This window comes from Equus przewalskii, chromosome 21 (assembly GCF_037783145.1).
Source record: "Equus przewalskii isolate Varuska chromosome 21, EquPr2, whole genome shotgun sequence".
Classification (NCBI taxonomy): domain Eukaryota; kingdom Metazoa; phylum Chordata; class Mammalia; order Perissodactyla; family Equidae; genus Equus; species Equus przewalskii.
The window spans coordinates 6,622,728-6,648,386 of record NC_091851.1 but is presented as its reverse complement, the minus strand read 5'-3'; the positions used below and the strand labels follow the sequence as shown (position 1 = coordinate 6,648,386).

The following is a 25,659-nucleotide window of genomic DNA, read 5'->3' as shown; positions in this document are numbered from 1 at the left end:
ACATATCATCGTCCCCACAGTACAGAGGAGGAAACTGAGGCCCCAAAAGATAAAGGATCGTCCCCTGAGTGAAGCCAGAAGCCCTGCTCCTCACCTCTTTGTTGCCGCAGAGCTTTGCGCACAGAGGCCAACTTCTGAGAACATCCACTGGAGGGCTGCAGGGCCCTCCTCTCAAAGGGAGGAATGAGGATCCCCAAGGGCCACATGGACGGAGCAGTCTCTCAGGGGTCTGTTTTCTAGTGAACATCCCCGAGAGGCGAACCCTATTTCCTCAGAACACACCGAGAGCACCTGTCCAGTTTTTCTGCTCTCTTCCGTTTCTCTCTCTCTCCTCTCTGCTCTGTACCTAGTCATATCTACCTCCCTCTCTTTCCTCTCCTTTCCTTGCCTGTATCTCTCCTCCTATATTTTTTTTTTTTAAAGATTGGCCCTGAGCTAACATCTGTTGCAAATCTTCTTTTTTTTCTTCTTCTCCCCAAAGCCCCCCGCCCCGTACATAGTTGCATATTCTAGTTGTGAGCGCCTCTGGTTCTGCTATGTGGGAGGCCACCTCAGCATGGCTTAACGAGCAGTGCTAGGTCTGCACCCAGGATCCAAACCAGCAAAACCCTGGGCTGCCGAAGCAGAGTGTGCAAACTTAGCCACTTGGCCACGGGACCAGCCCCATCTCCTCTCATTTTTTATGTAGCTAAAAAATAGAATTGGAAAATTCTAGATATACATATTCTCCTTGTACCTAGTGACTGAAGATATATATTCTCTATTTTAAACATTTAAACCAGGTGAATTTAATCTCTCATGTTTTTTTTAAAAGAAAACAAAAAACCAATTAGATCTCTCTATAACTTTCTGGCTATGGACTCTGGGCAAGTTATGTACATCTCTGTGCCTCAGTTTCCTCACTTGTAAAATGAGGATAATAACAGCACCTTTTTCATAGAGTCATTGTGAAAATGAAATGAGTTGATACATATAAACAGCTTTTTTTCACCTTTTAACAGCCTTATTAAAAGGGTTATGGTATATTAATTAATAATTACCATTATCATACCATAAAATTTACCCTTTTAAAGTGTACGATTCAGTGGTTTTTAGTAGATTAACAGAGTTGTGCACCATCACCATGATCTAATCCTAGAACATTTTCATCACCTCAAAAAGAAACTCAGTAGCAGTCACTTTCATCTCCCAAACACCCAGCCTTTGGCAACCAGTAATCTACTTTCCATCTCTATGGATTTGCCTATTGTGGACATTTATATAAAATCATATTATACCTAGTCTTCTGTGACTTGCTTCTTTTACTTAGCATATTTTCAAGATGTCAACCTTCATTGATGTTCATAGCATATATCAGAACTTCTTTTCTTTTTTTTATTTGAGTTTTGAATGTATGCGTATATATGTATATAATTTATTTTTTCTTCTTGGTGCTTTTAAAATTTCCTAATTTTTTTCCAGCTTTATTGGGCATAATTTACACATAAAATTGAATATATTTAAGGTATACAATGTGATGATTTGATATACCTATACACTATGAAATAATTACTACAATAAAGCTAATTAACACATCCATCACCTCACATAGTTACCTTTGTTGTGTGTGGTGAGAACACTTAAGATTTACTCTCCTAGCAAATTTCAAGTATACAACACAGTATTATTAAGTATAGTCACCATGGTGTACATTAGATCCCCAGAATTTATTCATCTTATAACTGAAATGGTCAACAGGCACATGAAAAGATGCTCAACTTCACTAATCACTAGGGAGATGCAAATCAACACCACAATGAGACATCACCTCACACCGTTAGAACGGCTGTCATCAAAAAGACAAGAGATAACAAGTGTTGGTGAGGATGTGGAGAAAAGGGAACCCTTGTAGACTGTGGGTGGTTCAGCCACTATGGAAAACAATATGGAGGTTCCTCAAAAAATTAAAAATAGAACTACCATATGATCCAGCAACCCTGCTTCTGGGTATATATCCAAAGGAAATGAAACAAGGATCTCAAAGAGATGTCTGCACTCCCACGTCATTGCAGCATTATTCACAATAGCAAAGACAAGGAAACAACCTAAGTGTCTATCAATGGATGAATGGATAAAGAGGTGTGGTGTGGGGGTGTGTGTGTGTGTAATATTATTCAGCCATAAAAAAGAAGAGAAATCCTGCCATTTGCAACAACATGGATGAATCTGGAGGACATTATGCTAAGTGAAATATGCCAGGCACAGAAAACAAGTATTGCATGATCTCACTTATATGTGGAATCTAAAAAAGTCAAACTCTTGGAAGTAGAGAGTAGAATGGTAGTTGCCAGGGGCTGGGGTATTGGGGAAATGGGGAGATGCTGGTCAAAAGATAAACAACTTTAAAATGTGCATGGTAAATGAATGTGCTGTTTGCTAATATTATAAAATGATTTTTTTTTTTTTTAAATCCTCCCTGTGGGTGAGTGGGCCTCAATTTTAAATCTTGCACTTTGGGGCTGGCCCCATGGTTAAGTTCTGCGCGCTCTGCTTCGGTGGCCCAGATTTGATCCCCAGGCATGAACATACACCATTCAGTAGCCATGCCGTGGTGGCGACACATATACGAAATAGAAGAAGACTGGCACAGATGTTAGCTCAGGGTGAATCTTCCTCAAGCAAAAAGGGGAGGATTGGCACAGATGTTAGCTCAAGGCAAATCTTCCTCAGCAAAAAAAAAAAATGAATGAATGAATGAATGAGTTTTGTACTTTGCAGTAGAACCTCTGCCTGAACTTACTTCTGTGATTATTTCAGGAGCTCCTCTCACCCAGAGTCTACAATGGTCAAGCAGGACTTTTCTATTTAGTCAGCATTAGTGAAGATTTACCACTGAGAAGAAGAGAGTGAGGAATTCAAGATCAGGCAGCACCTGGTTCCTGGAGATGAGTTGCTGGAAGGTTCTGACAGAGAACTGGGTCTTGAATCTTCTCCTGTGTTGGGTGATACTGACTCTGGAGCAGCAGATCCACACTCACACCTAACTTTGGGCAACAGTTAATTGCTATCTTAGCCAGCTCTGAGTGCTATAACAAAAATACCATAGATTGGGTGGCTTAGACAACAGAAATTTATTTCTCAGTTTTGGAGGCTGGGAAGTCTGAGATCAGGGTGCCAGCGTGGTCAGGTTCTAGGGAGAGCCCTCTTCCTGGCGTGCAGATGGGCACCTTCTTGCTGTGTCCTCACAGGGTAGAGAGAGCAAGCTCTAGTCTCTTTCTCTTCTTAGAAGGACACTAATTCCATCATGGGGGCTCCACCCTCAGGACCTCATCTAAATCTAATTGCTTCCTAAAGGCTGCATCTCCTAACACCATCCCATTGGGGGTTATACTTTCAACATCAGAATTTGGGGAGGGGGGGACACCAACATGCAGTCCATAACAATTGCTACTTAACTGTTTCCTCTGTCTTTTTTATTGTAATTATTTGATATTCCATTCTGTCTTCCTTCCACGCATTGAGCTGCTTGAGGGATGGGGGGCTACCTTGAATCCACTGCTCCTCGCACATTCAATCAAAGTTTGTTGAAAGAAAAGAGCCAATCCGTAAGCCTGGACTTTCTCTTTTGAAAATGTACTCATGAGTAGAGAGTCTGCCAGTTGTCCCAGAAAACCGCTTTTATTCAAACACACTGCACACACTTAAAAATATATTTAGACTAGAAGGAAATTATTTCAGTGAACAAAAAATAGTTAGTTTCAATGTTTGATGGTATGCAATCATTCTCTCACAACCCAGCAATTTGTGTGACAATAATCACACAAAACATCACTGCTTAGGTTTATAAATATTTAAAGAAAGAATCCATTTTTAAATTTGACACTGTTAACACATAAGGTAGAACAACAATAGAGTTCAAGAAGACAAGTTGAAAAATTCATCACGATAGAATGAAAGGCCACCAAACTCTCCCATGTACATTCTAAGGACATGTAGCTCTGCTGAAGTCTCACTGACCTAGAGGGAAACAATATCTGGAGTCTACCACAAGTAAAAAGTAGTCTAATATAGTTTTTTTTCTTTTGAGAAATATGCAAATATGCCCTGAATTAAATTGCTTCTAACTCCAAAGTCTATTAGGGCAAGAAACCCGTTTTCCAATTCAATGGTACATCCCCCTCCGGCTGAGAAAAATGCTGCAAGCAAAATGACATTTGAAAACAGTATTTTAAAATTTTTTTATTATTTTTATTTTATTACATTCTTAGGAGAAATATTCACCGCATGCCATTTGCGCTCACACAACAGAAGCTGGAATAGCAAAGCACCAGAGATGAACGTCGGAGAAGCCTTTGGGTGAGGCTAACCAAGGCTGAGCCCAAATCAATACCCTTCATAGCTGTCTGTTTCCACAGAAAGAAGTTTGTTCTCTGTGAATTCTAGTGGGAAAGAATGACAATGATCATACCTCTTCTTTGAAAAGCCACTGTCCTTCGACGCCTTGCACAGTACTTCACGCTATTCGCAGCGCACTTCATTCCGTCATTTATGTTCCTGGTAATGCGGGCATCGGGATCCTCTCACCGATGGCGGGAACTGAGGCTCCAAGGGTGTAAGAGTGACCTCCTAAGGATTTCATGGGCAACAAGGTGACCGGCGCTTTTTCTATCAGGAGGCATGGAGGTGTCGCTGCCCCGTTAGCATGCTCTTTAGCCAAAAGGCTTTTCGATTTTAAGAAAAATCAGACCCTGACCAGCCACCCCACACTGCCAAGGGAAAGCAGGTGACCGTGTTTACAATGTTTAACAAGCAAAAACTCCACGTCCTAGTGGCACGTCCACCGCCAAAGGGGCAACGGGAGCTGCGTCGGTGCCGCCGGTACCGAGCAGGGCAGCTGGGTCAGCCCTGCGCTCCGAAGGGCGACACGCGGGGCAGGGCCACAAGGTACCTCATCCGGAATCCCGCCCCGCGGACCGGGGATGCGGTGAAAGGAGGTGGCTCAGGCATGGAACCGCCGACCCGGCAAGCTGCTGGGGCCAGCTTTGGGTCGGGGCTCTTTAGAACTTGAACTGGGAGGTCTAGCCCGGCCGCCCGCACAGCGAGCAGGGCAACAGCCTGTCTGCCCGCCCCAGCCGAAGCCACGGTTTCCGCGACGCGGGGTGGGGGAGGGGGGGGGGGGAGGCGCTCGACTCTCGACTGCTCGCGTCTGGCGGCGGCGGGCGGTGCTCGCGGCGGCTGGGGCTCGGAGCTCGCGGAGTCGGGTCTGGCCGCGCAGGCGCGGCGCGCTCAGCAGCGGCAGGGGTCCTTGGGCGGGGGCGGGCGCGGGCGCGGCGAGGCGGGCATGTCGAGGACCTCGAAGGCAGTGCTGGGCCTCTCGGTGGTGCTGACGGCGGCCACCGTGGCCGGCGTGCATCTGAAGCAGCGGCAGGACCAGCAGGTCGGTGTCACGTGACCGTCTCTTCGCGGGCCGCGGCACTCTGGTCCCTCCTCGTGGCTCCCCGCGCCGCCGCGTCTGGCCCCGCTCCTGGCCGTGCTGCTGCGGCCTGGCTCCCCCACGCTTCCCCCCTGCGGCCCGCCTCCCCCACGCCTCCCCCTGCTGTCCGGCCGCCGCGCGCTCCGCCCGGGGCGCTGCAGCCCCGCGGCCGCGCGCGCCTTCGGGGCCCAGGGGAGCCCCGGGCAGTCCCGGCCCTCCGCGCCGGAGTCGGCGGGCTCCGCGCACGCGCGCCCGCGGGCTGTCGGCCAGGCTGTTTCCCAGGGGCAGCCGGCCCGCGGGGTCGGCGACCTTTCAGCACCTCGCTTGGGCCGCGGGAGGGTAGAGGCGGGGAAGGGTTTCCTTGGGGTGCACCCAGCAAATGACCGGCCTTCTGCCACTCCCAGGCTCAAGGTTCGGTTCTTACCTGTTTAAATGCTAATAAGGTTTTATCCCCTGAAAGAGAAGGCTCCCGCGCACTCGCCTTCGTGCCTTTGGCCGAGGTAGTTGGGTGAAATAGTTAGGTTTTTTTTTTTTTTTAATTAAGGAACAGTTTGCTATGGAGACTAGATTCTGGGAACAACAAGAGATACCAGCTTCCAAATTTTCTTTTTTCAATTTTTTTACTAATAGAAATGTCTGTGACTTATTGATCAGTAGACTGGCGGTCCATTCTCTCTCTTTGAGTTCACGTTTTCTTTCTTATTCAATTGGCAAACGTTTAAGGACGATCGCTGTGTGCCAGGCACAACACCCGGCTCTTCGGGAGCCAAAGATAAGGAAGCACAGCCTCTCCTGAGACTGAGTGATTCCATCAGTGCTGGATGTTGAATGTCAGAAGGGGCAACCAGGCCGTTGGTGAACTCTCGAGAACACCTTGTTGGGGGTTTGGGGGTTGCCAAAGGTGGAAGTAATGACCAGGATGAATCAATAGTAAACCATTTTTTCGTGCCTTGGACGGTGCTCTGTGCTCCGTATAGAGAGATGAAGCAGATGAGGCCTTGTCCTGGGTGTTCAGCCTCTGTGGAAATCAGAGCGGAAACCTGTGATGATACTAGAGTTTTGCAGAGGCGGTAATGGGATGATTAATGATGAAAGGGCCTGGAAGAGATTAGAGATTTGGGATTAAAGTACAGGTTCTAAGGAGGTAGCTCTTGGAATAGAGGCAGAAGGCTTCCTCTAAGAAGGAAAAGGTGGTGCTCTTGAGACAGTTTCAGATGGAGTGGAGGATAGTATGTCAGATGTAGCTGTGAGGTCAGTGAATGCAGGGATTTTCAAAGTACGGAGTAGGGATAGGTTAGAGCTTGGTTCTGAACCCTAGCTACAGGTCCCAAGTTCCTGGGAAGTTTTGACAGTGCAGCTGAGGCTGGACCCTACTCCAGACCTGTTAAACAGAATCTCTTGGGGGTGGGGATCCAGCTTAGCTATGTTTTAAAATCAACTGAGGGGATTCTAACATGCAGCCCAGGTTGAGGACCACTGTGTTAGAAAGTGGAAGAACAGGAGGATTTAGATATTTGGAAGTTAGAGGTAAAGAAAAAATTGACCAGAATCATCTGTGTTTGTTTTACATCCGGTCATTCATTGTGGGCTTACTTCCTAGCAGTGGGAAGGAGTAGGACAAAAGACTGAGGGGCCGGCCCAGTGGCATGGTGGTTCAGTTTGGCGCACTCTACTTCGGCAGCCCAGGGTTCACGGGTTCAGATCCTGGCTGGTGACCTACACCACTCATAATCCATACTGTGGCGGTGACCCACATACAAAATAGAGGAAGATTGGCTTAGATGTTAGCTTAAGGCCAATCTTCCTCACCAAAAGGAAAAAAAAAGATTGATGTGTTGAGTGTATCAGAAGGTTTAAAGAAGCAAGAAATAAAAGAATGACTGTTGTTTCCTCTTATTCTTGACTCTCTACCACATGCCAGGCACTGTACTAAGCACTCTATCTACATCATCTTTAATCCTCACAGGAACCCAGCAAAACAAGTGGTACTAGGTGAGGAGCCAGAGTCCTAGGTGTTGGAGTTAGAATAGTGAAGAGTTCTTGGTTAGTAAGGGAGTTAAGTGGAAGTCACAGGAGGGATGTTTCAGGCAGTCAGCATAGACATTGAAACTTGGAGGAAGATAGCAAATGATGGATGGAGAGCAAGATGCTAGGTTGTGTGCTGAAGTCTCTGAGAAAGGAAGGCTAGGGTCTCAGAGGCAGGTGTGGAAAGAGTAATTGTAGTGGACTTTGGGGGTGGGGTGAAGTCTATAGATGTGTCATGGTGTAGGGAGCCAGGACAGGAGGAGCTGAGGGGAGAGGGGTGGAATGACAGCCTCCATTGCTGTCTCTGGAGATCTTGCCAGGGGTACAGGGCTCAGGAAAATTGGTTTTCAGTTGCATTATCAGTCCCAGGACTCTTAAATCTCCCAGCCCCCCATAGCAGCAAGTGAAGCGCTGGGCCTGGAGGAGGTCCAGCAAGTAGGTACTTGGTGAGTTTTAAACACACATAATAATAATGAAAGAAAAACATGCCCAGCCCCACCCCCACTAATTCTGCCTCACAAGGCCACTGTTAAAAACTTATTTTGTGACCTATACATGACTGCATTGATGCTTTAAAGGTCTCGTCTTAGGTGCCAGGTCCACATTCTGGAATTTTCTGACTGTCTTTAGTGCTTATCAAAGTAACTACCATTGATGGGCCTTTATTTTTTCCTCTGGTAGCAGCATTATTTTTTTTCCCTACTCTCTTTGTTTTGTAATTGATTAATAATTCTGAATAATTTTTATTTTTTCTCTTTACATTCTAGGAGAAGCCAGTTTTTTTTTACTTTCTTGCATCCTTATAGTTTGTTCAAATTTTAGTAATCTTTTTTTTCCTTTGATGTTTATCATTCAGCTAGGGTAATTACTAAGAGGAAAGTAGTTCAGAGTTGCTGTATAACTTGTCAAGTTTTTAAAGCATCATATATTAATTAAACTTTTAAAATTCAGCATAGTGGCACTTTTTTCTCTTTTAATTATTATTTCCCTTTAAGTTTTTTATACTGAATGTTCAGGAATTTCTTAAAACATGATTAGTCATTTCAGGAATAAAACTATATCACACTACCAAGTTAATTTGATAGTTTATTCCATTTTACATTTATACAGAAAGTTAAAGTAGTAATTGGGCATTTAGAATCTGGAAGCTTTAGGTGTATTTTGGTAACACTGTTATTTGGATTTAAGTGGCACAAGGATGGGAACCACCTGGTCGGTGTTACTGAAATCTGTTTCTTACGTTTTTAGAGGCTTCGTGACGGTGTGATCAGAGACATTGAGAGACAAAATCGGAAAAAAGAAAACATTCGTCTTTTGGGAGAACAGATTATTTTGACTGAGCAACTTGAAGCAGAAAGAGAGAAGATGGTATTGGCAAAAGGATCTCAAAAAACATGACTTGAAATGAATGTGAAAAATCCATGAGACAGACAGCATTGTGTGTGTGTGTGTTGATGGAGAGTAGCTTAGTGAAATTTCAATCCTTTTTTGGTCACCATCTTTTTAAACTTGATCAAAAAAAGGACTATGGATCATATATTCTAAATTATTTAAAAATTTCTTATATCTCAGTAAAGCAGTGGGCAGATGCTTTTCTGAAGAGTTTCCATTTGTGTGATCCTGTTAGAAGCCCCTTTTAGCTTGGTGTGCAGAGCTTAGGACTGTTACTGAAAAGCACTTCTGAACCTGTGAGAAGGAAGAGATGGATAGTAGCATCCACCTCAGTAGTTTAATAAGTCGGCACGATGATGAAGCCACAAGAACGTCTACCTCAGAAGGACTGGAGGAGGGGGAGGTGGAGGGGGAGACTCTCCTGATTGTTGAGTCGGAGGACCAGGCGTCGGTGGACTTATCTCATGATCAGAGTGGGGATTCCCTCAACAGTGATGAAGGAGACATGTCGTGGATGGAGGAGCAGCTGTCCTACTTCTGTGACAAGTGCCAAAAATGGATACCAGCCAGTAAGGAGCTTCTCACTTCCTTTGATTTGTTAATTCCTATGTGAAAGTTTGTTTTTCTATCTGTGAAAGAAACATGAATGTAAAGTAGACCTAAATAAAAAGATAATTATTATATTTATTATAGTTTAGTCAATTAATTACAAATTTATATAAAACATAGGCACGTTTGTACTAATAAAAGTTACTGTCAACCTCTATCATGTTAACGTTCTTGATGGTAATCCAATAAAAATTAGAAAATTGCAAATCCTGTGTCATTTAAAGAGTTAGCCACATTTTTCTAACAAGATCATCTTGTTATGGATTTGGGGCCAAATTATAGACCTAGTGTCGAATTAAAATTCAAGGTCAGAAAAATTACTCTCTTAGTATTTAACTTACGTGGAAAACTCCTGCTATTGTATGCTGAAATAAAGTCAGAATTAGCAGATTAAAAGTGTTCTGTGCCCCTATTCTAAGACCATTCTTATTTTCTGCTTGCTGGCCTCCTTGATCCACTGGCGAGAGATACATACTCACATGCTCCCTTGTCACCTCAGTCTTTCAGCTCCGTCTTTTCAACTGCCAGCTTCCTAGCTGTCAAGGAGTATGCTTTGCCAGCTATCGTGAGATTTACCAAAACAGGATTTTTCCATTAGCCAGAGACTAATAAAGACATATGTACTGCAGGAATTATTTGTGTAATGGAATTTGTAGCTAGGTCAGAGAAATTTTTATATATAATTGTGATGAGGGTCATTTTTGGATATGTGGAAGTGTTTTTAAGATGGATTCAACTATTCAGATTAATAGTTACTATTAATAAATAACATTTTCACAGAAAACAAACCTGGGATTTATTATGTTAGCTAGTTTTTGCCTCTGAGCTCTCTCTGCTTATTAATTCAGGGCTCTGCCTGAAAGTCTCAGTGGCGTTCCCCTTGTCCTCGCAGGATGTGTTTTAAACTGTCCTTCATGATCGGGCCCTGACACCTGCTTCAGCCTCTCTCCTTGGTGTCCTCCTATCCACACACATGAACAGAACTTTGTAGTTAGGGTGAACTTTGAATTCTCCACCAACAATTCTGTCTTATCCCTAGGACTTTGCACATTTTACTTTCCTCTCTGGACTACGCGTCCAACCCCCTACAGACTCCATCCCGCCTCCCATATGCACAAGCACCTCTCGTCACCTGGCCAATCCCAGTCATCCGTCACATCCCCTGTAGACCCCACTTTTTCCAGCTCACTTCTCCTGCTAATGCAGATTGGGCATCTCTTTTATGTGCCCTCACATTGCCCTACGGTGTACATCACATTCCCCTCCAGTGGTTTTCCTGTCTCCCAGAGCATCAGCATCACCTGGGGAACTTTAAAAAGTGTAGAGACTCAGGCCCCGCTTTCAGAGACTGATTCGTTTTGTGTGGGATAGGCCTAGGCATATCGAAAACCATCAGTAGCTCCCTGGGTGATCCTGAAGCATAGTGGGGCTCGAGAACTGCTGTGCTGTTGTGATTACCTGTTTCCTGTTATGTAGCCCTCACGGAATTTGCCAACTGCTGAGACCAGGCACTATGTCTGTCTTGGGTGTTCCCGGTTCCTAGCCCAGGGCTGGCACAGTGGGAGCTCAGCTATTTCTTGAATGAATGTGTGAAGAGACTTCCTGTAGGAGTCAGGATGTTAACAGTTGGAATATCCACTGAGAACAATAATACCTGCTTTTCTAGTACCTTGCTCCCAAAAGTTAGGGAACCACAGATCTGTCTTAGTGGGCATACACTTGATGTTAGAACGACAATCTCTACTCCTTTCCCCACCCCCATCCTGCTCTCATGGATTGGCTGAAAAAAATGAAAAAGCATAGAAAACTTGAAAATCTGGTTGATAAACTGGTTAAATCTTTGAGTTAACCACTGCTCTAGAAACACCTGTGATGTACCTTTTTGTTTTTCTCCTAGGTCAGCTGAGGGAACAGCTCAGTTACCTTAAGGGTGACAATTTTTTTAGGTTTACGTGTTCTGATTGCTCAGAAGATGGCAAGGAGCAGTATGAAAGGCTGAAGCTGACATGGCAGCAAGTGAGTAAAAAGCTTTTACTCTGGAATTTGTGAGGTTGGTCCCCCAAGGAGTTTATGGGAATAAATATCGAGAGGATGAGGAAATGATGTATGAGCTTTTGAGTTGTTTTGAGGGTAACTTTTTATTTCACAATGAATATGATAATAAATACGTGGAGAAAGGAGTCCTGGGTAAAAATGCTTGCTGCTAACTTAGTGAATTGGGTTTGAGATTCTTGAAAATCTCTCCGCATGATTTCATTTATATATAATACTGTAGACGCCCTCCCCCTCCACTCCCTTAGCCAGCCCTGGTGGTCTAGTGGTTAAGATTTGGTGCTCTCAGTTCTGTGGCCCAGGTTCATTTCCCGGTCAAGGAACCATGCCACTCGTCTGCTGATTGTCATACTGTGGCAGCTATGTGTTGCTGTGATGCTGAAAGCTATGCCACTGATATTTCAGATACCAGCAGAGTCACCCATGGTGGACAGGTTTCAGTGGAGCTTCCAGACTAAGACTAGGAAGAAGGACCTGCCCACCCACTTCTGAAAACTGGCCATGAAAACCCAGTGAATAACAGCAGAGCCTTGTCTGCTGTAGTGTGTTGGAAGGTGAGAGGATGAAGCCAAAAAGACCAGGCAGGGTTCCGGGTCGCTAGGAGTCAGAATTGATTTGATGGCACTAACAACAAAGTACCCCCTTATCTGTGAGGATACATTCCATGACCCCCAGTGGATGCCTGAAACCACAGATAGCACTGAACCCTATATGTACTGTGTTTTTTCCTATACACACATACCTCTGATAAAGTTTAATTTATAAATTAGGCACAGTAAGAGATTAGCAGCAATAACCAATAATAAAATAGAACAATTATGCAATATACTATAATAAAAATAGATCTTATCAACCTCACCTTATGATTTTTTTCTTTCTTTATTAAGCTGAGAACTTTCCCCTTCCCTTTGGCCTATCCACATTGCCAGCATCACTACTCTTGCAGTTTGGGGCCGTTATTAAGTAAAATGAGGGTTCCTTGAACCCAACACTGCAGTACTGTGATAGTTGATCTGATAATCGAAAGGCTACTGTGACTAACAGGCGGGTAGTGTGTGCAGCGTGGATCTGCTAGACAAAGGGTGATTCACGTGCTAGGTGGGACAGAGCGGGGTGGCTTGAGATTTCGTCAGGCTACTCAGAACAGCGCACAATTTAAAACTTATAAAGTGTTTATTTCTGGAATTTTCCATGTAATATTTTCCAACTGTGGGTAACTGAAACTGCAGATAATGGGGGACTACTCTGCCAAACTGACTTTAATTGAAGAAGTTTGAGTTTTTCTGGCAGCCAGTTTTAGAACAATAAAACCATGTTTAAAAATGTGAAGATGGCCACATTGGAAATAGATTTGGAAGACAAATGTGGCTGATTGCAGACACCAACATAATCCAGCTTTTCTGCATTTGAACTCAGACACGTTTGACTATTTTTTGTTTGATGAATACTCATGTGCACTTTTAACTGTCTCCAATACCAACACCCTAATCCAAGCCAACTATAGCCTGAACGGTAGCTTTTAACTGATCCCTGGGTTGTATTAATTTTTTAGATTTTGTTTTTCTATTACTGCGTCTATAAAGAGACACCAATGTATATTCAGTCTTTAAGTTCCAAACACTATTTATAAATTAGACATGACTCGGTTTTTATGTTTATTCATTCAGCAGGTTTTGAGTGCCTGTGTGAACCAGGCACTGTTGTAGGCCTGGAAACTGCTGTGATGAGACAGCTAAGAGCCCTGCCCTGGCAGCTGACATTCTAGATATTTATTTTAGACAGTAAGCAGACAGATAGGTTAATTACCCATAGCACTTTTTCTATGAAGGAAATAAATAGGGTAGTGAGAAAGAGATTTTAGATTATGCCATCTAAGCCACTTAAGGTGTTCCTTGTAAATTGTAGTTGTGTTAGCAGGCTTAGACTGTTATCTTAATTATCAATGCTCTATTAGGACATCTCCTAATGAAACCTGTCAGTGGTGAATTTAGGGAGCCTTTTTTGACTTGCCTGAAAATATGTAGATAGAAAATGAAGCGAAGTTTGTATTGAGGATATAGTCTCCTGAGTGTTATAGTTTGGATTTTTTTCCAAAGTGTACATGGGATACTATGTCTAGGCAAGGTCAGATTAATATTAATTGATTATTCTCATGTGTGTACACATAGGCAGATTCGCGTCTGGTCTCCAAATAGCTTCTCATAAAACTGTAAAATGCAGGAAGAGCAAATACATGTACCTTGTTATTTTCAAGAATATGAGTTTTCTGTGGAGGTTCTCCTTTGAAAGAACTACTGGCTTTTTGTTATATTGCTCAAAATATATAATATTGGCTCAATTTGCGTATTTAATTAGACTCATCACTTGAAAATTATTTTCTCACTTCCAAAAGCCATGGTGGTGGTGGATAGTACCCTGGTGTGATGAAGTGAGAACTTGGATCAGACACCTCTGGGTCTTGGCAAACTACTGACCATTGTTTCTAATTGCATCTGAAAAACCCAGTCTCTCATGGAAGAGCTGGGAGAGAATCAGTTGATTTTGAATAGATTCTCTAGCTCTGTATACTTAATATATTAGAATGTGGATTTTCTGTCTTTTTAAATCTTAAACTTTGTTGATTTATTGAAGTAATACGTTAAAATGTTGGTTTGTATTACAAAATACCAAGTATGGTCTCCTGACTAAAAGGCTCCTGCCTCCCACTTCTTTCTGTGTCTTCTCTTCCTCCTTGGTGACTTGTGAACAACTGTTTGAAATGTAGGAGAAACTATCAAATCTTTGGGAAGGATAGGGTAGTTTTTACATTCTTGTCCTGGACGTTCATTCTTACGTTGCACGTACAGAAAGATACCATGCCCGGCGCTCATTATTATTCTAGGTGATCTTCAGTAGATACTTGTGAAGTGCCAGCTTCACAAGTGGCTGTGCCAGCCTGAGCTGGGTCCACAAGGCTGGCCTGTTACTAGTGAGCTGGGTCTGGTATTGTGAGAGCAGCAAACTAAGCTGGGATTCATTCTTCTAGATTACAAATTCCAGGAGAGAAGGAAAACCCTGTCCTTCGTATATTAAATTTGTAGTTTGTTTAGTATATATTGTGATAATAAGACAAATTATTTTCAAGTAAATATGTGAATTTTAACTTTTTTAATGTCAAAATGTTTCAAATATAAAAAAATAGTACCAGATATAAAATAACACACACTTTCTATCACTGAGATTAACAGTGAATATATGTTTCTGAGGGACTCCAGGAATCTGAGAGTGGACGGAAGAAGCTCATTTCATTCTTTCCTTAAAGTATTTCTTGAACAATAGCTTTTTAAAATTGTAGTAAAAATACATAACACAAAAGTTTATGGTTTTAACCATTTTTAAGCGTACGATTCGGTGGCATTAAGTACATTCCACATTGTTTTGCAACCATCACCGCCTCCATCTCCAGAATGTTTTTATCTTCACAAACTGAAGCTCTATCCATTAAACAACTCCCTGTGAACAGTACTGCTTAAAGAAAGACGTTTGTTGGGTGATGTAGGCCTGATGCAAACGTAAGTGGAAGAATTTGAAAAATTTGTTGGTGGGGTTCACTGTTTGTAGACCATCTGCAAGTTCTGCAGGTTTAAGGATGGGGGAAATTGAAACTTGGTCAGCAGAAGCTTCAGAACTACCCGGCCCTTTGGAGCGGCGTGGTTGTAGGTCTTCCCTGGGCCCTTGGGGGTTTAATACTTTGAGCACAGACGTGGGCGCAGGAATTGTAGTTTATTAGACTCCTTTTAGTTCAGGATACCCCTTCTGGAAAGAAGAATTACTTAAGGATCTTTTCTTAGATTCTCCATTCCCTTTTCAATTTCATTGGCCCCAAATCAATCATTATTTTTATTAGGTCGAAAGTGTGGTTTTGAATAACTTGTATAGTTTTGTCTTTTTACATAAAATTGTGTATACAAAATTGTATGTAGATGCGAAGAGAAATATCTGAAAGAAGAGTCACTGAAAATGTTAAAAGTGATTATTTCTTGATGGTGGATTTAAAGTGATTCTTATTTCTTGTGCGCTCTTTTGTCTGTTATTGAAGTCTTACAATGGGCATGTGTTATATATTTCTGGAAAATACTTCCCCATTTGGGGCCATCAATTTGTTATCTGTGACGTACAAGATCGGGCTAGATTAGGGGTTTTCACGTTGAGTTCAGGGGGTGTCTGGAGCCCTCTGAGAGTGAGCTGAGCGCCAGGCTTTTCTGGTTCCTGCCCCTCGTCTGATGCTGATGGCATCTGAATGAAGGTTCCACAGCTGAAAAAGGGCCAAACACTGTGTCCACAGTATCTAACATTATTTTCAGCCCTGAAATTCTGAGTCTTTTGTTTCTGCCCTCTGCAGAGCTTAGGAAAGCATCTGTGCATGGGTGATTTTCAAAATATTTAATAAAGGCTAGTGCTGCCAGTCAGAAATGCTGGCTGCAGGAGGCACCCTGAGACCTGAGGGCCAGGAGTTAACGCTCTGTGTAGCACTGCACTGTGAATGATGGTGGGATACTGGGATGGGGTTGCTTAGGACGGCAGGTATTTATCATAATCAGTTCAACCACATGTCAGCCCTGCAAATGTAACATGTAAGGAACAACCGAGTATAATTAAGTGGGTTAGTGATAGTCAACTAATGAAAGCAAAAAAGAACGACTTCTGTACTGAGAATATTCCCAGATATTATCCTTCCTTTTCCCCCTCCATCCCCCACCATTCCTAATCAGAAGTAAAGCAACAATCTTTTCCCCCAAAGATTAACATCCCTAATCACGCTTTTCTCCCAGCCCTGTTTCCTTTGTGTTTCAGGTTGTCATGTTGGCAATGTACAACTTGTCTCTGGAAGGAAGTGGACGTCAAGGTTATTTCAGGTGGAAAGAAGATATCTGTGCATTTATTGAGAAACATTGGACTTTCTTACTAGGGAATAGGTAATGTGGTTTTAAAAAATCTTATGCTTGAATGAAGATTTATAGAAGGAGATATATAAGATTTGAGACAGCCTAATTCAGCCTCTTAGAAAGTTAGAATATTTACTTGTGGCAATTACAGAGAATTTTTTTTTTTTTTTAGATTTTGTTTTATTTTATTTTTTTTCCTTTTTCTCCCCAAAGCCCCCCGGTACATAGTTGTATATTCTTCGTTGTGGATCCTTCTAGTTGTGGCATGTGGGACGCTGCCTCAGCGTGGCTTGATGAGCAGTGCCATATCCGCGCCCAGGATTCGAACCAACAAAACACTGGGCCGCCTGCAGCGGAGCGCGCAAACTGAACCTCTCGGCCACGGGGCCAGCCCCTTACAGAGAATTTTTTAATCCGGAAAATATTATTACTTTTTTAGGTTAAAAAATTTTATGAAAAATCAAAGTGGAGGTGTATACTGTGAAATGTGTAGGTTTCCAGACTTCTCTCATCCTACTTCCAGAGGTTTCTAATGAAGAGATTGCAAAGAGTTAAGACTCTTCTTTTCTTTATGATGTTAAAAAATAGAGTTTGATGAAATGAGGCTGTTTAATAGTTGGATGAGTGATGAATTTGAGGATATAGGATTATTACGTCCTTTTAAAATCAGTGCCTTTTAGGAGGTCAGAAGAAGAAAAATAATGGCACTTATTGACTGCACCCATTTGTCTTATGTTATTAGTGTTTGTTTTTATTAACTCTGGAAGGTACAAACTTTTATACTTTTTGGTATTATTCATAGTGCTTCACAAAGTCTGGGCACATTAATACTCATGTGATTTATTCATTTGTTACTCTTTTCTTTTTAAATTTTTATTCTATTGTGGTAACATTGGTTTATAACATTATATGAACTTCAGGTGTACATCATATTTCAGTTTCTGTGTAGATTACATCATATTCACCACCCAAAGACTAATCAGAATCCATCACCACACACACGTGCCCATCACCCCTTTGCCCTTCTCCCTCCCCCTTGCCCTCTGGTAAGCACCAGTCCAATCTCTGTCTCTGTGTGTTTGTTGTTTTTACCTTCTATTTATGAGTGAGATCCACTCTCTTCCTAGTAGTGCTCTGATTTTGCCGCTGATTGCCCCTCCTTGCTGACGGCTTTAGTTCCTCAGACTTAGGGATGCCAGTGCACAGGCATCAAGACCATGGGTTGTAACTAAAGGTGCTGTTAGGGATTAGTGAGTTTGCAGTTGCCTTGGGCAAATGGTTGGAGATTCTGGTTGTTAGTTGCCGTCTGAAGTCCTGTATGAGATTCGTAATTCTTGCATAGTTGGGTCAGCGTAGACTTGATAAAGGCTCTGATCCCATCAGGTCAGAGCAGGGAGTTTGTACTTGTCCTCACTCTGAACTCACAGCAGCCTGTTTCCTTGGGTGCTGAGAAGTCATGGCTCCGCTAATGTTGCTGAGAAATCAGGGAGGTTCAGTCAAAAGGAGGAGCGAACTTCTAGAGGCTTGCTGTGAGGAAAAAATAGAATAGCTTCAGTACATTTTTACAAAAGGAGTTATTTCTGTTCTTGAGTTATTTAATGGTACTAAGAAAAGAATTGATAGTATAACTTGTTCTTTTTCTTAAAGAAAGGAGATCTGTTGTGTTAGTTTAATGATTTAGCACTATTTATGGAACTTAATATACCCCATTTATAAGGGACAAGAAAGGGAGAAAACTGATAAAATTAGATCTTGGAATGTTTTCATGATCTCTCAGTGCTGTTCTGTTTAGTGGATTGTCTTCTGGATGAAATTGGATTTAAATTGCCTGTTTTTAAGGATATTGCCATATTTTAACAAAAGTTCAGTTTCTTTTATTCATTTGTAGAGCGTGTTCTGAGAGGAATCAGCTAAAGCTTTTTTATTTTTAATACTTCTACTGAAAGGCATTAATTACTCTCCAGCTTTTCTTCAGTTTAAGTATTAAACTAGTGGTTTTTGGCCATATTAGTATATCATTTGAATTATCATTTACTTATTTAAACTCGTCACTTTTTTAAAGAATCCATTTATTTTAAAAAGAAACTTCACACCACCATCGTAAGCAGAAAACCCATATTATTTGCCATAAATAGAATGAAACTATAAAAATAAGTGCACTGAAAATAAATGCTGTTAAATCGTAGCTGGATCCCATGGCCTGTAAAGGCAATCTGAGGCCCTCTTTCTTTTTTTTTTTTTTTAATTAAGATTAACCTTGTGAAATTACAGTTGTACGTTATTATTGGTCATGTTGTAGGTGCACCACTTCACCCTTAGTGCACTCCCCCCACTCCCCCTTTCCCCTGGTAACCACCAATCAGTTCTCTTTGTCTATATGTTAACTACCACCTATGAGTGGAGTCATACACAGTTCGTCTTTCTCTGTTTGGCTTATTTCACTCAACATAATACCCTCAAGGTCTATCCATGTTGTTGTGAATGGGACGACTTTGTCCTTCTTTATGGCTGAGTAGTATTCCATTGTATATATATACCATATCTTCTTTATCCAATCATCAGTTGCTGGGCACTTAGGTTGGTTCCATGTCTTGGCTATTGTGAATAATGCTGCGATGAACATAGAGGAGCATGGGACTTTTGGAATTGCTGATTTCAGGTTCTTAGGATAGATACCCAGTAGTGGGATGGCTGGGTCATAAGGTATTTCTATTTTTAACTTTTGGAGGAATCTCCATACTGTTTTCCATAGTGGCTGCACCAGTTTGCATTCCCACCAACAGTGTATGAGGGTTCCTTTTTCTCCACGGCCTCTCCAACATTTGTCACTCTTGGTTTTGGATATTTTTGCCATTCTAACAGGTGTAAGGTGATATCTTAGTGTAGTTTTGATTTGCATTTCCCTGATGATTAGTGATGATGAGCATCTTTTCATGTGTCTATTGGTGAGGCCCTCTTTCTTGATCAGAAAGGGAGACAACAAGGTGGTAGTGAGAACTTAAAGCAACTAACTCTCTCCTTTATCTAACCAGAAGGAGTGAAAGAGAATGAAAAATTATTCTGTGATTCCTTGTCACTCAGTTTCCTGCCTCACTGCTATCCTTCACTTTGGGAAATCTGCTTTAAACATCAGTGGCTGGAAAAGTCACCCGAAACCGCTCACCCAACGTGGGCACCACGTGCTCAGACATCTCTGTATGAACATACACAGAATCACTACCCTCCAGAGAAGTGGCCCGCCAAGAGCATGTAAACTATTTTCATAGCTACTGAAGATTTTAATTCTGCCATCCATAGAGCATACTTTAAATTCTTAACAATGTTAACCATTTCTCATTTGCCATAGAATCTAAGAGAATAGTGTACTGTGTAATGAAGTTCTAAATTTGAATACAGTTTCTTTCAGACGTTTACAGGCTTTTCTTTCATGCCTTCAATGTTTTATTAAAGTTTAAATGTGTAAAGGTTTATTTTGGGTGAATCTAAGTAACTTTATATACCTATTTTAGAAATAAGTTAAAAGGTTCTACAAAAGCTTAATTGCTACAGTTTTCCATTGTATATATGATCATTTAATCTGCTCTTGCGATCCTGGCCTTAAGTTCTTCCAGAAGGTATAACTTTGATTAGTGAAGGGTAGTTTTAATACTTTTTTCTGTTACCGTATTTCATTGATTTTAAGGTACGCACTTTTTCGAATTTTGACATCTCTGACAGCTAGACACATCTTACAAGTGATGGTGTGTCATAATTTAACTGATAGCTAGTTTTCCTCCTTACTTGTTCGTAAAATCATGTATCTTAAAGTCAATGGATCTTATATTTGAAATGTGATAAATAATTCATAATATTTAAAATTCAAAAAAATTATATGATGACGATTCTAGGAAGATGGCAGAGTAGGAAGCACCAGAAATCTGACTCCCCACCTAGACAACAGTTGCACTCACAGAATCTGTCTGATGTAACTGTTTTGGAACTCTGGAGTCTATTGAAGGCTTGCAACTTCCAGAGGACCATAAATTGCAGTTAATTTCAGTCAATTTCAACTCATAGTACAGTAGTACCACCCATCCAACAGCCTTCAGCCCTGTGGCAGGCAGCAGTGCACATGTTCTTGGAGCAACTTGCATATAGCTTGTGGGATCCAGGGTCAACACAAAGGGCCCTATCCTCCAAATATTGCGATCTGTGCCCTAATCACTGGTTGCTGCTTCCCATCACAGAAGTGCAGACGAAAAGGTGGGCAGCACCGTTGTTGCACCTCCCCTACATTTTTGCAAGCCCCTCCCCCTCTGGCTAAAATGACTTTAAGGGATTTTAAAGGGCCAGCACTTTCCTCTCCACCTTCATTTTTCTCTTTGTTGCCTTTTTGGAGGCAGACATTGAAGAGTAGGACGTTCAAAAGCAACCACATTTACAGGCGAAGTTAGAAAGTCACTGCACATGCACAAGGAAGGCAGAGGCTCGGAGATGGACCAAGAAGTCCTTAAGTTTACTCCTCAGCCTGGACTTTGGCACATAGACAGCCTACAACAATCAAAAAACCAGTCAACCCTTGGCAAGGAAGAGAATCTGATTTCCAGAGTTACTATATTATTAAAGTTAAATGTCTAATTTTCAACAACAACAAAAAACACAAGGAATACAAAAACAGGAAAGTATGGCCCATTCAAAGGAAAAAAAATAAACCAACAGAAACTGTCCCTGAAAAAGACCCAATGGTAGATCTACTCACAAAGACTTTAAAACAGTGGTCTTAAAGATGCCTGCAGATCTGAAGGAAGATGTGGAGAAAGTGAAGAAGATGATCCATGAATGAAATAGAAATATCGATAAAGAGAGAGAAAACCTAAAAAGAAATCAAAAAGAAATTCTGGATTTGAGAAGTACAGTAATTGAAATGAAAGATTCACTAAAGGGATTCAAAGGCAGATTTGAGCGGGCGGAAGAAAGATTTAGCAAACTTGAGGACAGGGCAATAGGAATCACTGAGTCTGAGGAACAAAAAGAAGAAAGATGTGAAGAGAAGTGAACAGAGGCCAAGGGACCTGTGGGCACCGTGAGGTGGTAGACCAACACACGTGGTGTGAGAATGCAAGTGGAATGGTTTCTGCCTTGGTCATATTCTTGGGGCAACAGGAGGGAGGCTTGGAAATGTTAGAAAAAGGTGAGAATGTGGAAGAGGTGCTCTGGGACCCAAACCATGGGTGTGGAAGCTAGGGTGTCATTCTCCCCACCTCAGATAATGCTGATGCCTAATAAAGTTTTTTGGTGGGGGCGCAGCCCTGTGGCCTCGTGGTTAAGTTCAGTCCTCTCTGCTTCAGGGGCCTGGGTTTAGTTCCTGGACATGGACCTACACCACTTGTTGGTGGCCACGCTGTGGTGGCAACCCACATGCAAAATAGAGGAAGACTGGCACAGATGTTAGCTCAGAGTGAATCTTCCTCAAGGAAAGAAAAAAAAAGTTTTTTTTGTTTTTTTTTCCCCGTGTTTTTCTAGTATATCTTTGTTCTATAGAATGCTTTTTTCTTTTGCCTCCCTTGCAATATTTTCCACCTGTTAGACTGGCCTTTTTATGAGAGACCATCTTTTAAGATTTTGGGTAATTGCTTTATGTTTTCAAGGTAGAAATATAATAGTTGCCTTTAAAAGAATTTTCAATAGGAACCTGAATAGTTGACATTTTACATATCATTTAAAAGTTTTGTTATATACACCTTTGTGTAGTTATTTTGAAGTGCTTTCTTTTTTTGGCGAAAGTTGGTTATTCCTCCAAGGTTTAGCTCTGTTTTTGGAGAACATACCATGTAGTTTTATTCCTGCTGCTCTACGTAAAGACAAATAGAGCAGACTGAGGGATGCACCCGACTCCTTGGCTAAATGAACTGTTTACCAAGGCTAGTGATTCTCCTGCTTGCCTTCTTGAGAGCCGTGTTTAATTCACGTGTAAAAGCAACTCAGGTTAATTAAAATCAGCCTGTAGAACTCCATAATCGTGGTGAGAAATGTTTTATGAGCTTTGTTTGAATTATTTCACTTAATCCCACAGCAACCTTGTGAGGTAAGTTCTGTTGTCCTGATTTTAAAGATAAAGAAACTGAGGCAGATGGAGGGTGGTAGAGCCGAGATTTGAAGGCAGGCAGACTCCAGAGGCTCTCCCTTGACTCATACTTTGTTCCTTCAAAGACCAGAGGTTCCATAGCATGTCACAGGCACGGAGTCATAGAGTATACATACAGCGTATTTTCTATATGACAATAGCATCAAAAAGCCAGTAACTTTTCAATTCTTGGACTCTGCAGGAAAAAGACTTCAACCTGGTGGAGCACAGTGGCAGGTTGCCTCAGCGTGGGAAGTCCTATGTACTTCCGTTCAGGTGCTCAGGAATTCGGAGAACCAGGATGGTGGAAGCTCGTTCACAACAAGCCCCCGACAATGAAGCCTGAAGGAGAGAAGTTGTCTGCCTCTGCTTTGAAAGTGAAAGGTAACCTTGTGAGAGCAGTGCAAGACCGAAGTCCAGCAAGCGTGGGCTCAGGAGGCAATCCTGCTTCCGCCAGGCCCTCCTTGTCTGCCTCATTGCTGCTCTGCTTGGCAGTTTTATTATGGCACTTTTTGTGCCATAAATAAATACTATATAAAAATGTTTTATCATTTCCTAATCAAGGTACCAGTTTTATAAATTTCCTTTGGTATCTGAAAGGTTCTCTATTTTCAATCTTTTTTTTTTTAACTTTTTATTACGGAAAATTTTAACCAAATACAAATGTGAAGAGAGTAATATAATGAATCCCCATGTACCTTTCACCTCATTTCAGCAATTGGCTGCTGGCAGTCTCATTTTATCTAGACCCTGGGTGCTTTCCCCCAACCCTCCACCCATCCTCACCCTTGTATTATTTAGAAGCAAATCCCAGGCATTAACATTTCATTCTTAACTATTTCAGTATGTATCTCTAAGAGATAAAGACTCTCTCTTTCGTAGCCCAATCATAATGCCATTTCACACTTAAAAAAATTTAACAGTAACTTCTTACTGTCACACATTGATCTGATTTTTATACCCAAAAACTTTTTAATGAGCTTTTAAATTTTTAAAAATCTATTTATGAACAAGTCAAGCAGTGTTGAGTGTATAAAGTCAGAAAGTCCCCCTGCACCCCTCCTGCCTACAGTCTCACCCTCCAGAGTAGCCACCTTTGCCTCCTCTAAATGCTTGTAGAAGTTATCCCTGCATATTTAAGCTTTTTCTTATTTAAATAAACAAATAAGTAGACTCCTTCTATAATACTCCTTCTCCGGTTTTCCCCCAACTACCAGGATACCTTGGACATCTTTCCATAAAAGCACCTTTCATTGCATTCCATGAATGGCTGTACAATAATTTCTTAAACCGTTCCCCTGTTGATGGGCGTTTTGGTTATTTCTGCCTTTTTTGGTCGTGGTTATTTTAAGTGATACTGTAATTGTACACATTTGTGTATATGTGCAAATTTTTTGTGATAAATTTCTGGAAACAGGTTGCTGTATCAAAGGGCATGTTCATTCAGAATTTTCATTGTTATTGCCAAATTACCCTCCAAAAAGTTGTAATGAAATTTACGTCCTACCAAAAAAGGCATGAAGAATGTCCATTTCCCTATTTGCTTGCTGAGCGCTATCACGCTTTAATATTTACCAGTCCAAATAGGTGAAAGATAGTATTTAATTGTTTGCATTATATTTCCTTTTATCTTGTTAAGAGATAGCTAAGTCTTATTTCAGGGCTTGCATTGAACATTTCTCTATTTTGAATATGGTAGTGGGTTCACAATAATAAATTAGCAAAATAAACTAAAGTTGAATAGTTACTTAAAAAATTTAGATATTTATTCTTTTCCGGCAGCCTCAAAACCAACTTTAGATCCCATCATTACTGTTGAGGGCCTTAGAAAACGGGCGAGCCGGAATCCTGTGGAATCTGCCATGGAGTTAAAAGAGAAAAGGTCTCGAACTCAGGAAGCGAAAGACATTAGAAGAGCCCAGAAGGAAGCAGCTGGCTTTCTTGACAGGAGCACTTCCTCTACCCCTGTGAAGTTCATAAGCCGAGGCCGCAGGCCAGACGTGATTCTAGAAAAAGGAGAAGTGATTGACTTTTCATCCTTGAGCTCCTCTGACCGCACCCCGCTGACAAGCCCATCTCCTTCTCCATCTCTGGATTTCTCTGCCCCCGGGACCCCCGCCTCCCACTCAGCCACACCTAGCTTGCTTTCAGAAGCAGATCTGATTCCAGATGTGATGCCCCCACAAGCCTTGTTTCATGGTAAGACTTAGCTTTCTTGGGTCTTTTATTTTATGTGTGGCCCATGATATAAATGTGTGTTTTCTCCTTGTGGGCCGTGTGCCCTGCATTTCGTCTTTCCTGTTTTATATTCTGCACAGATGATGATGAGATGGAAGGTGATGGAGTCATAGACCCAGGGATGGAGTATGTTCCGCCCCCTGCTGGGTCAGCCGCTTCTGGGACAGTGGTCGGTGGCAGGAAGAAAGTCCGAGCACCCGAACAGATAAAGCAGGAGGTAGAGAGTGAGGAGGAAAAACCTGACAGGATGGACATTGACAGTGAAGACACAGATTCCAACACATCTTTGCAGATGAGGGCTCGAGAAAAGAGGAAGCCCCAGCTGGAGAAGGACAGGAAACCTAAAGGGCCCAAGTACACCCCTGTGAGCATCTACGAGGAGAAGCTGCTCCTGAAGAGGCTGGAAGCTTGTCCCAGTGCTGTTGCCATGACACCAGAAGCCCGGAGACTGAAGCGGAAACTGATTGTCAGACAAGCGAAAAGGGATAGGGGATTACCACTTTTTGACTTGGATCAAGTTGTTAATGCTGCTCTTCTGTTAGTTGATGGGATTTATGGAGCCAAAGAAGGAGTTTCCCGGCTTCCAGCTGGCCAAGCCACCTACAGAACCACCTGTCAGGACTTTAGAATCCTTGACCGATACCAGGTGGGTGTTAGCACATGCTCTTAGACTCTTGGGGGCAGGAGTGGAGGTGGGGCAGGCAGCACCATCGGTGGACATTTAAAATCCTGAGTAGTTTCAGGAGAGAAAAGAAAATAGCAAGGGAAAAAAATAGAAAAAATTGCTGGGCTTTATTTTTTGAAATTGTTCAATATGAATATGTCTTACTACATTTGGATTTGTTTTGTTTTTTTCCTTTTGG

General features: G+C 42.0%; 2 protein-coding genes across 3 annotated transcripts in view; both read left to right on the top strand.

Moving 5' to 3' along the window:
* The first annotated feature begins 4,243 nt into the window (after positions 1 to 4,243).
* Positions 4,244 to 9,556, top strand: PET117 (PET117 cytochrome c oxidase chaperone). The gene is made up of 2 exons (XM_070588773.1): positions 4,244 to 5,416; positions 8,726 to 9,556. Exons 1-2 carry the CDS (start codon positions 5,321 to 5,323, stop codon positions 8,873 to 8,875), a joined length of 246 nt encoding a protein of 81 aa, XP_070444874.1. The 5' UTR covers positions 4,244 to 5,320; the 3' UTR covers positions 8,876 to 9,556.
* Positions 9,180 to 25,659, top strand: part of KAT14 (lysine acetyltransferase 14) — a 32,520-nt gene continuing 16,040 nt past the window's right edge. The window contains exons 1-6 of one of the 2 annotated variants that reach the window (XM_008525382.2): positions 9,180 to 9,438; positions 11,376 to 11,494; positions 16,364 to 16,485; positions 22,761 to 22,942; positions 24,341 to 24,757; positions 24,877 to 25,442. In XM_008525382.2, the coding sequence (XP_008523604.1) occupies positions 9,180 to 9,438; positions 11,376 to 11,494; positions 16,364 to 16,485; positions 22,761 to 22,942; positions 24,341 to 24,757; positions 24,877 to 25,442 (1,665 nt within the window). Of the gene's footprint in view, positions 9,439 to 11,375; positions 11,495 to 16,341; positions 16,486 to 22,760; positions 22,943 to 24,340; positions 24,758 to 24,876; positions 25,443 to 25,659 lie in introns of those variants that run through there. The other variant, XM_070588772.1, reaches the window with a different exon arrangement.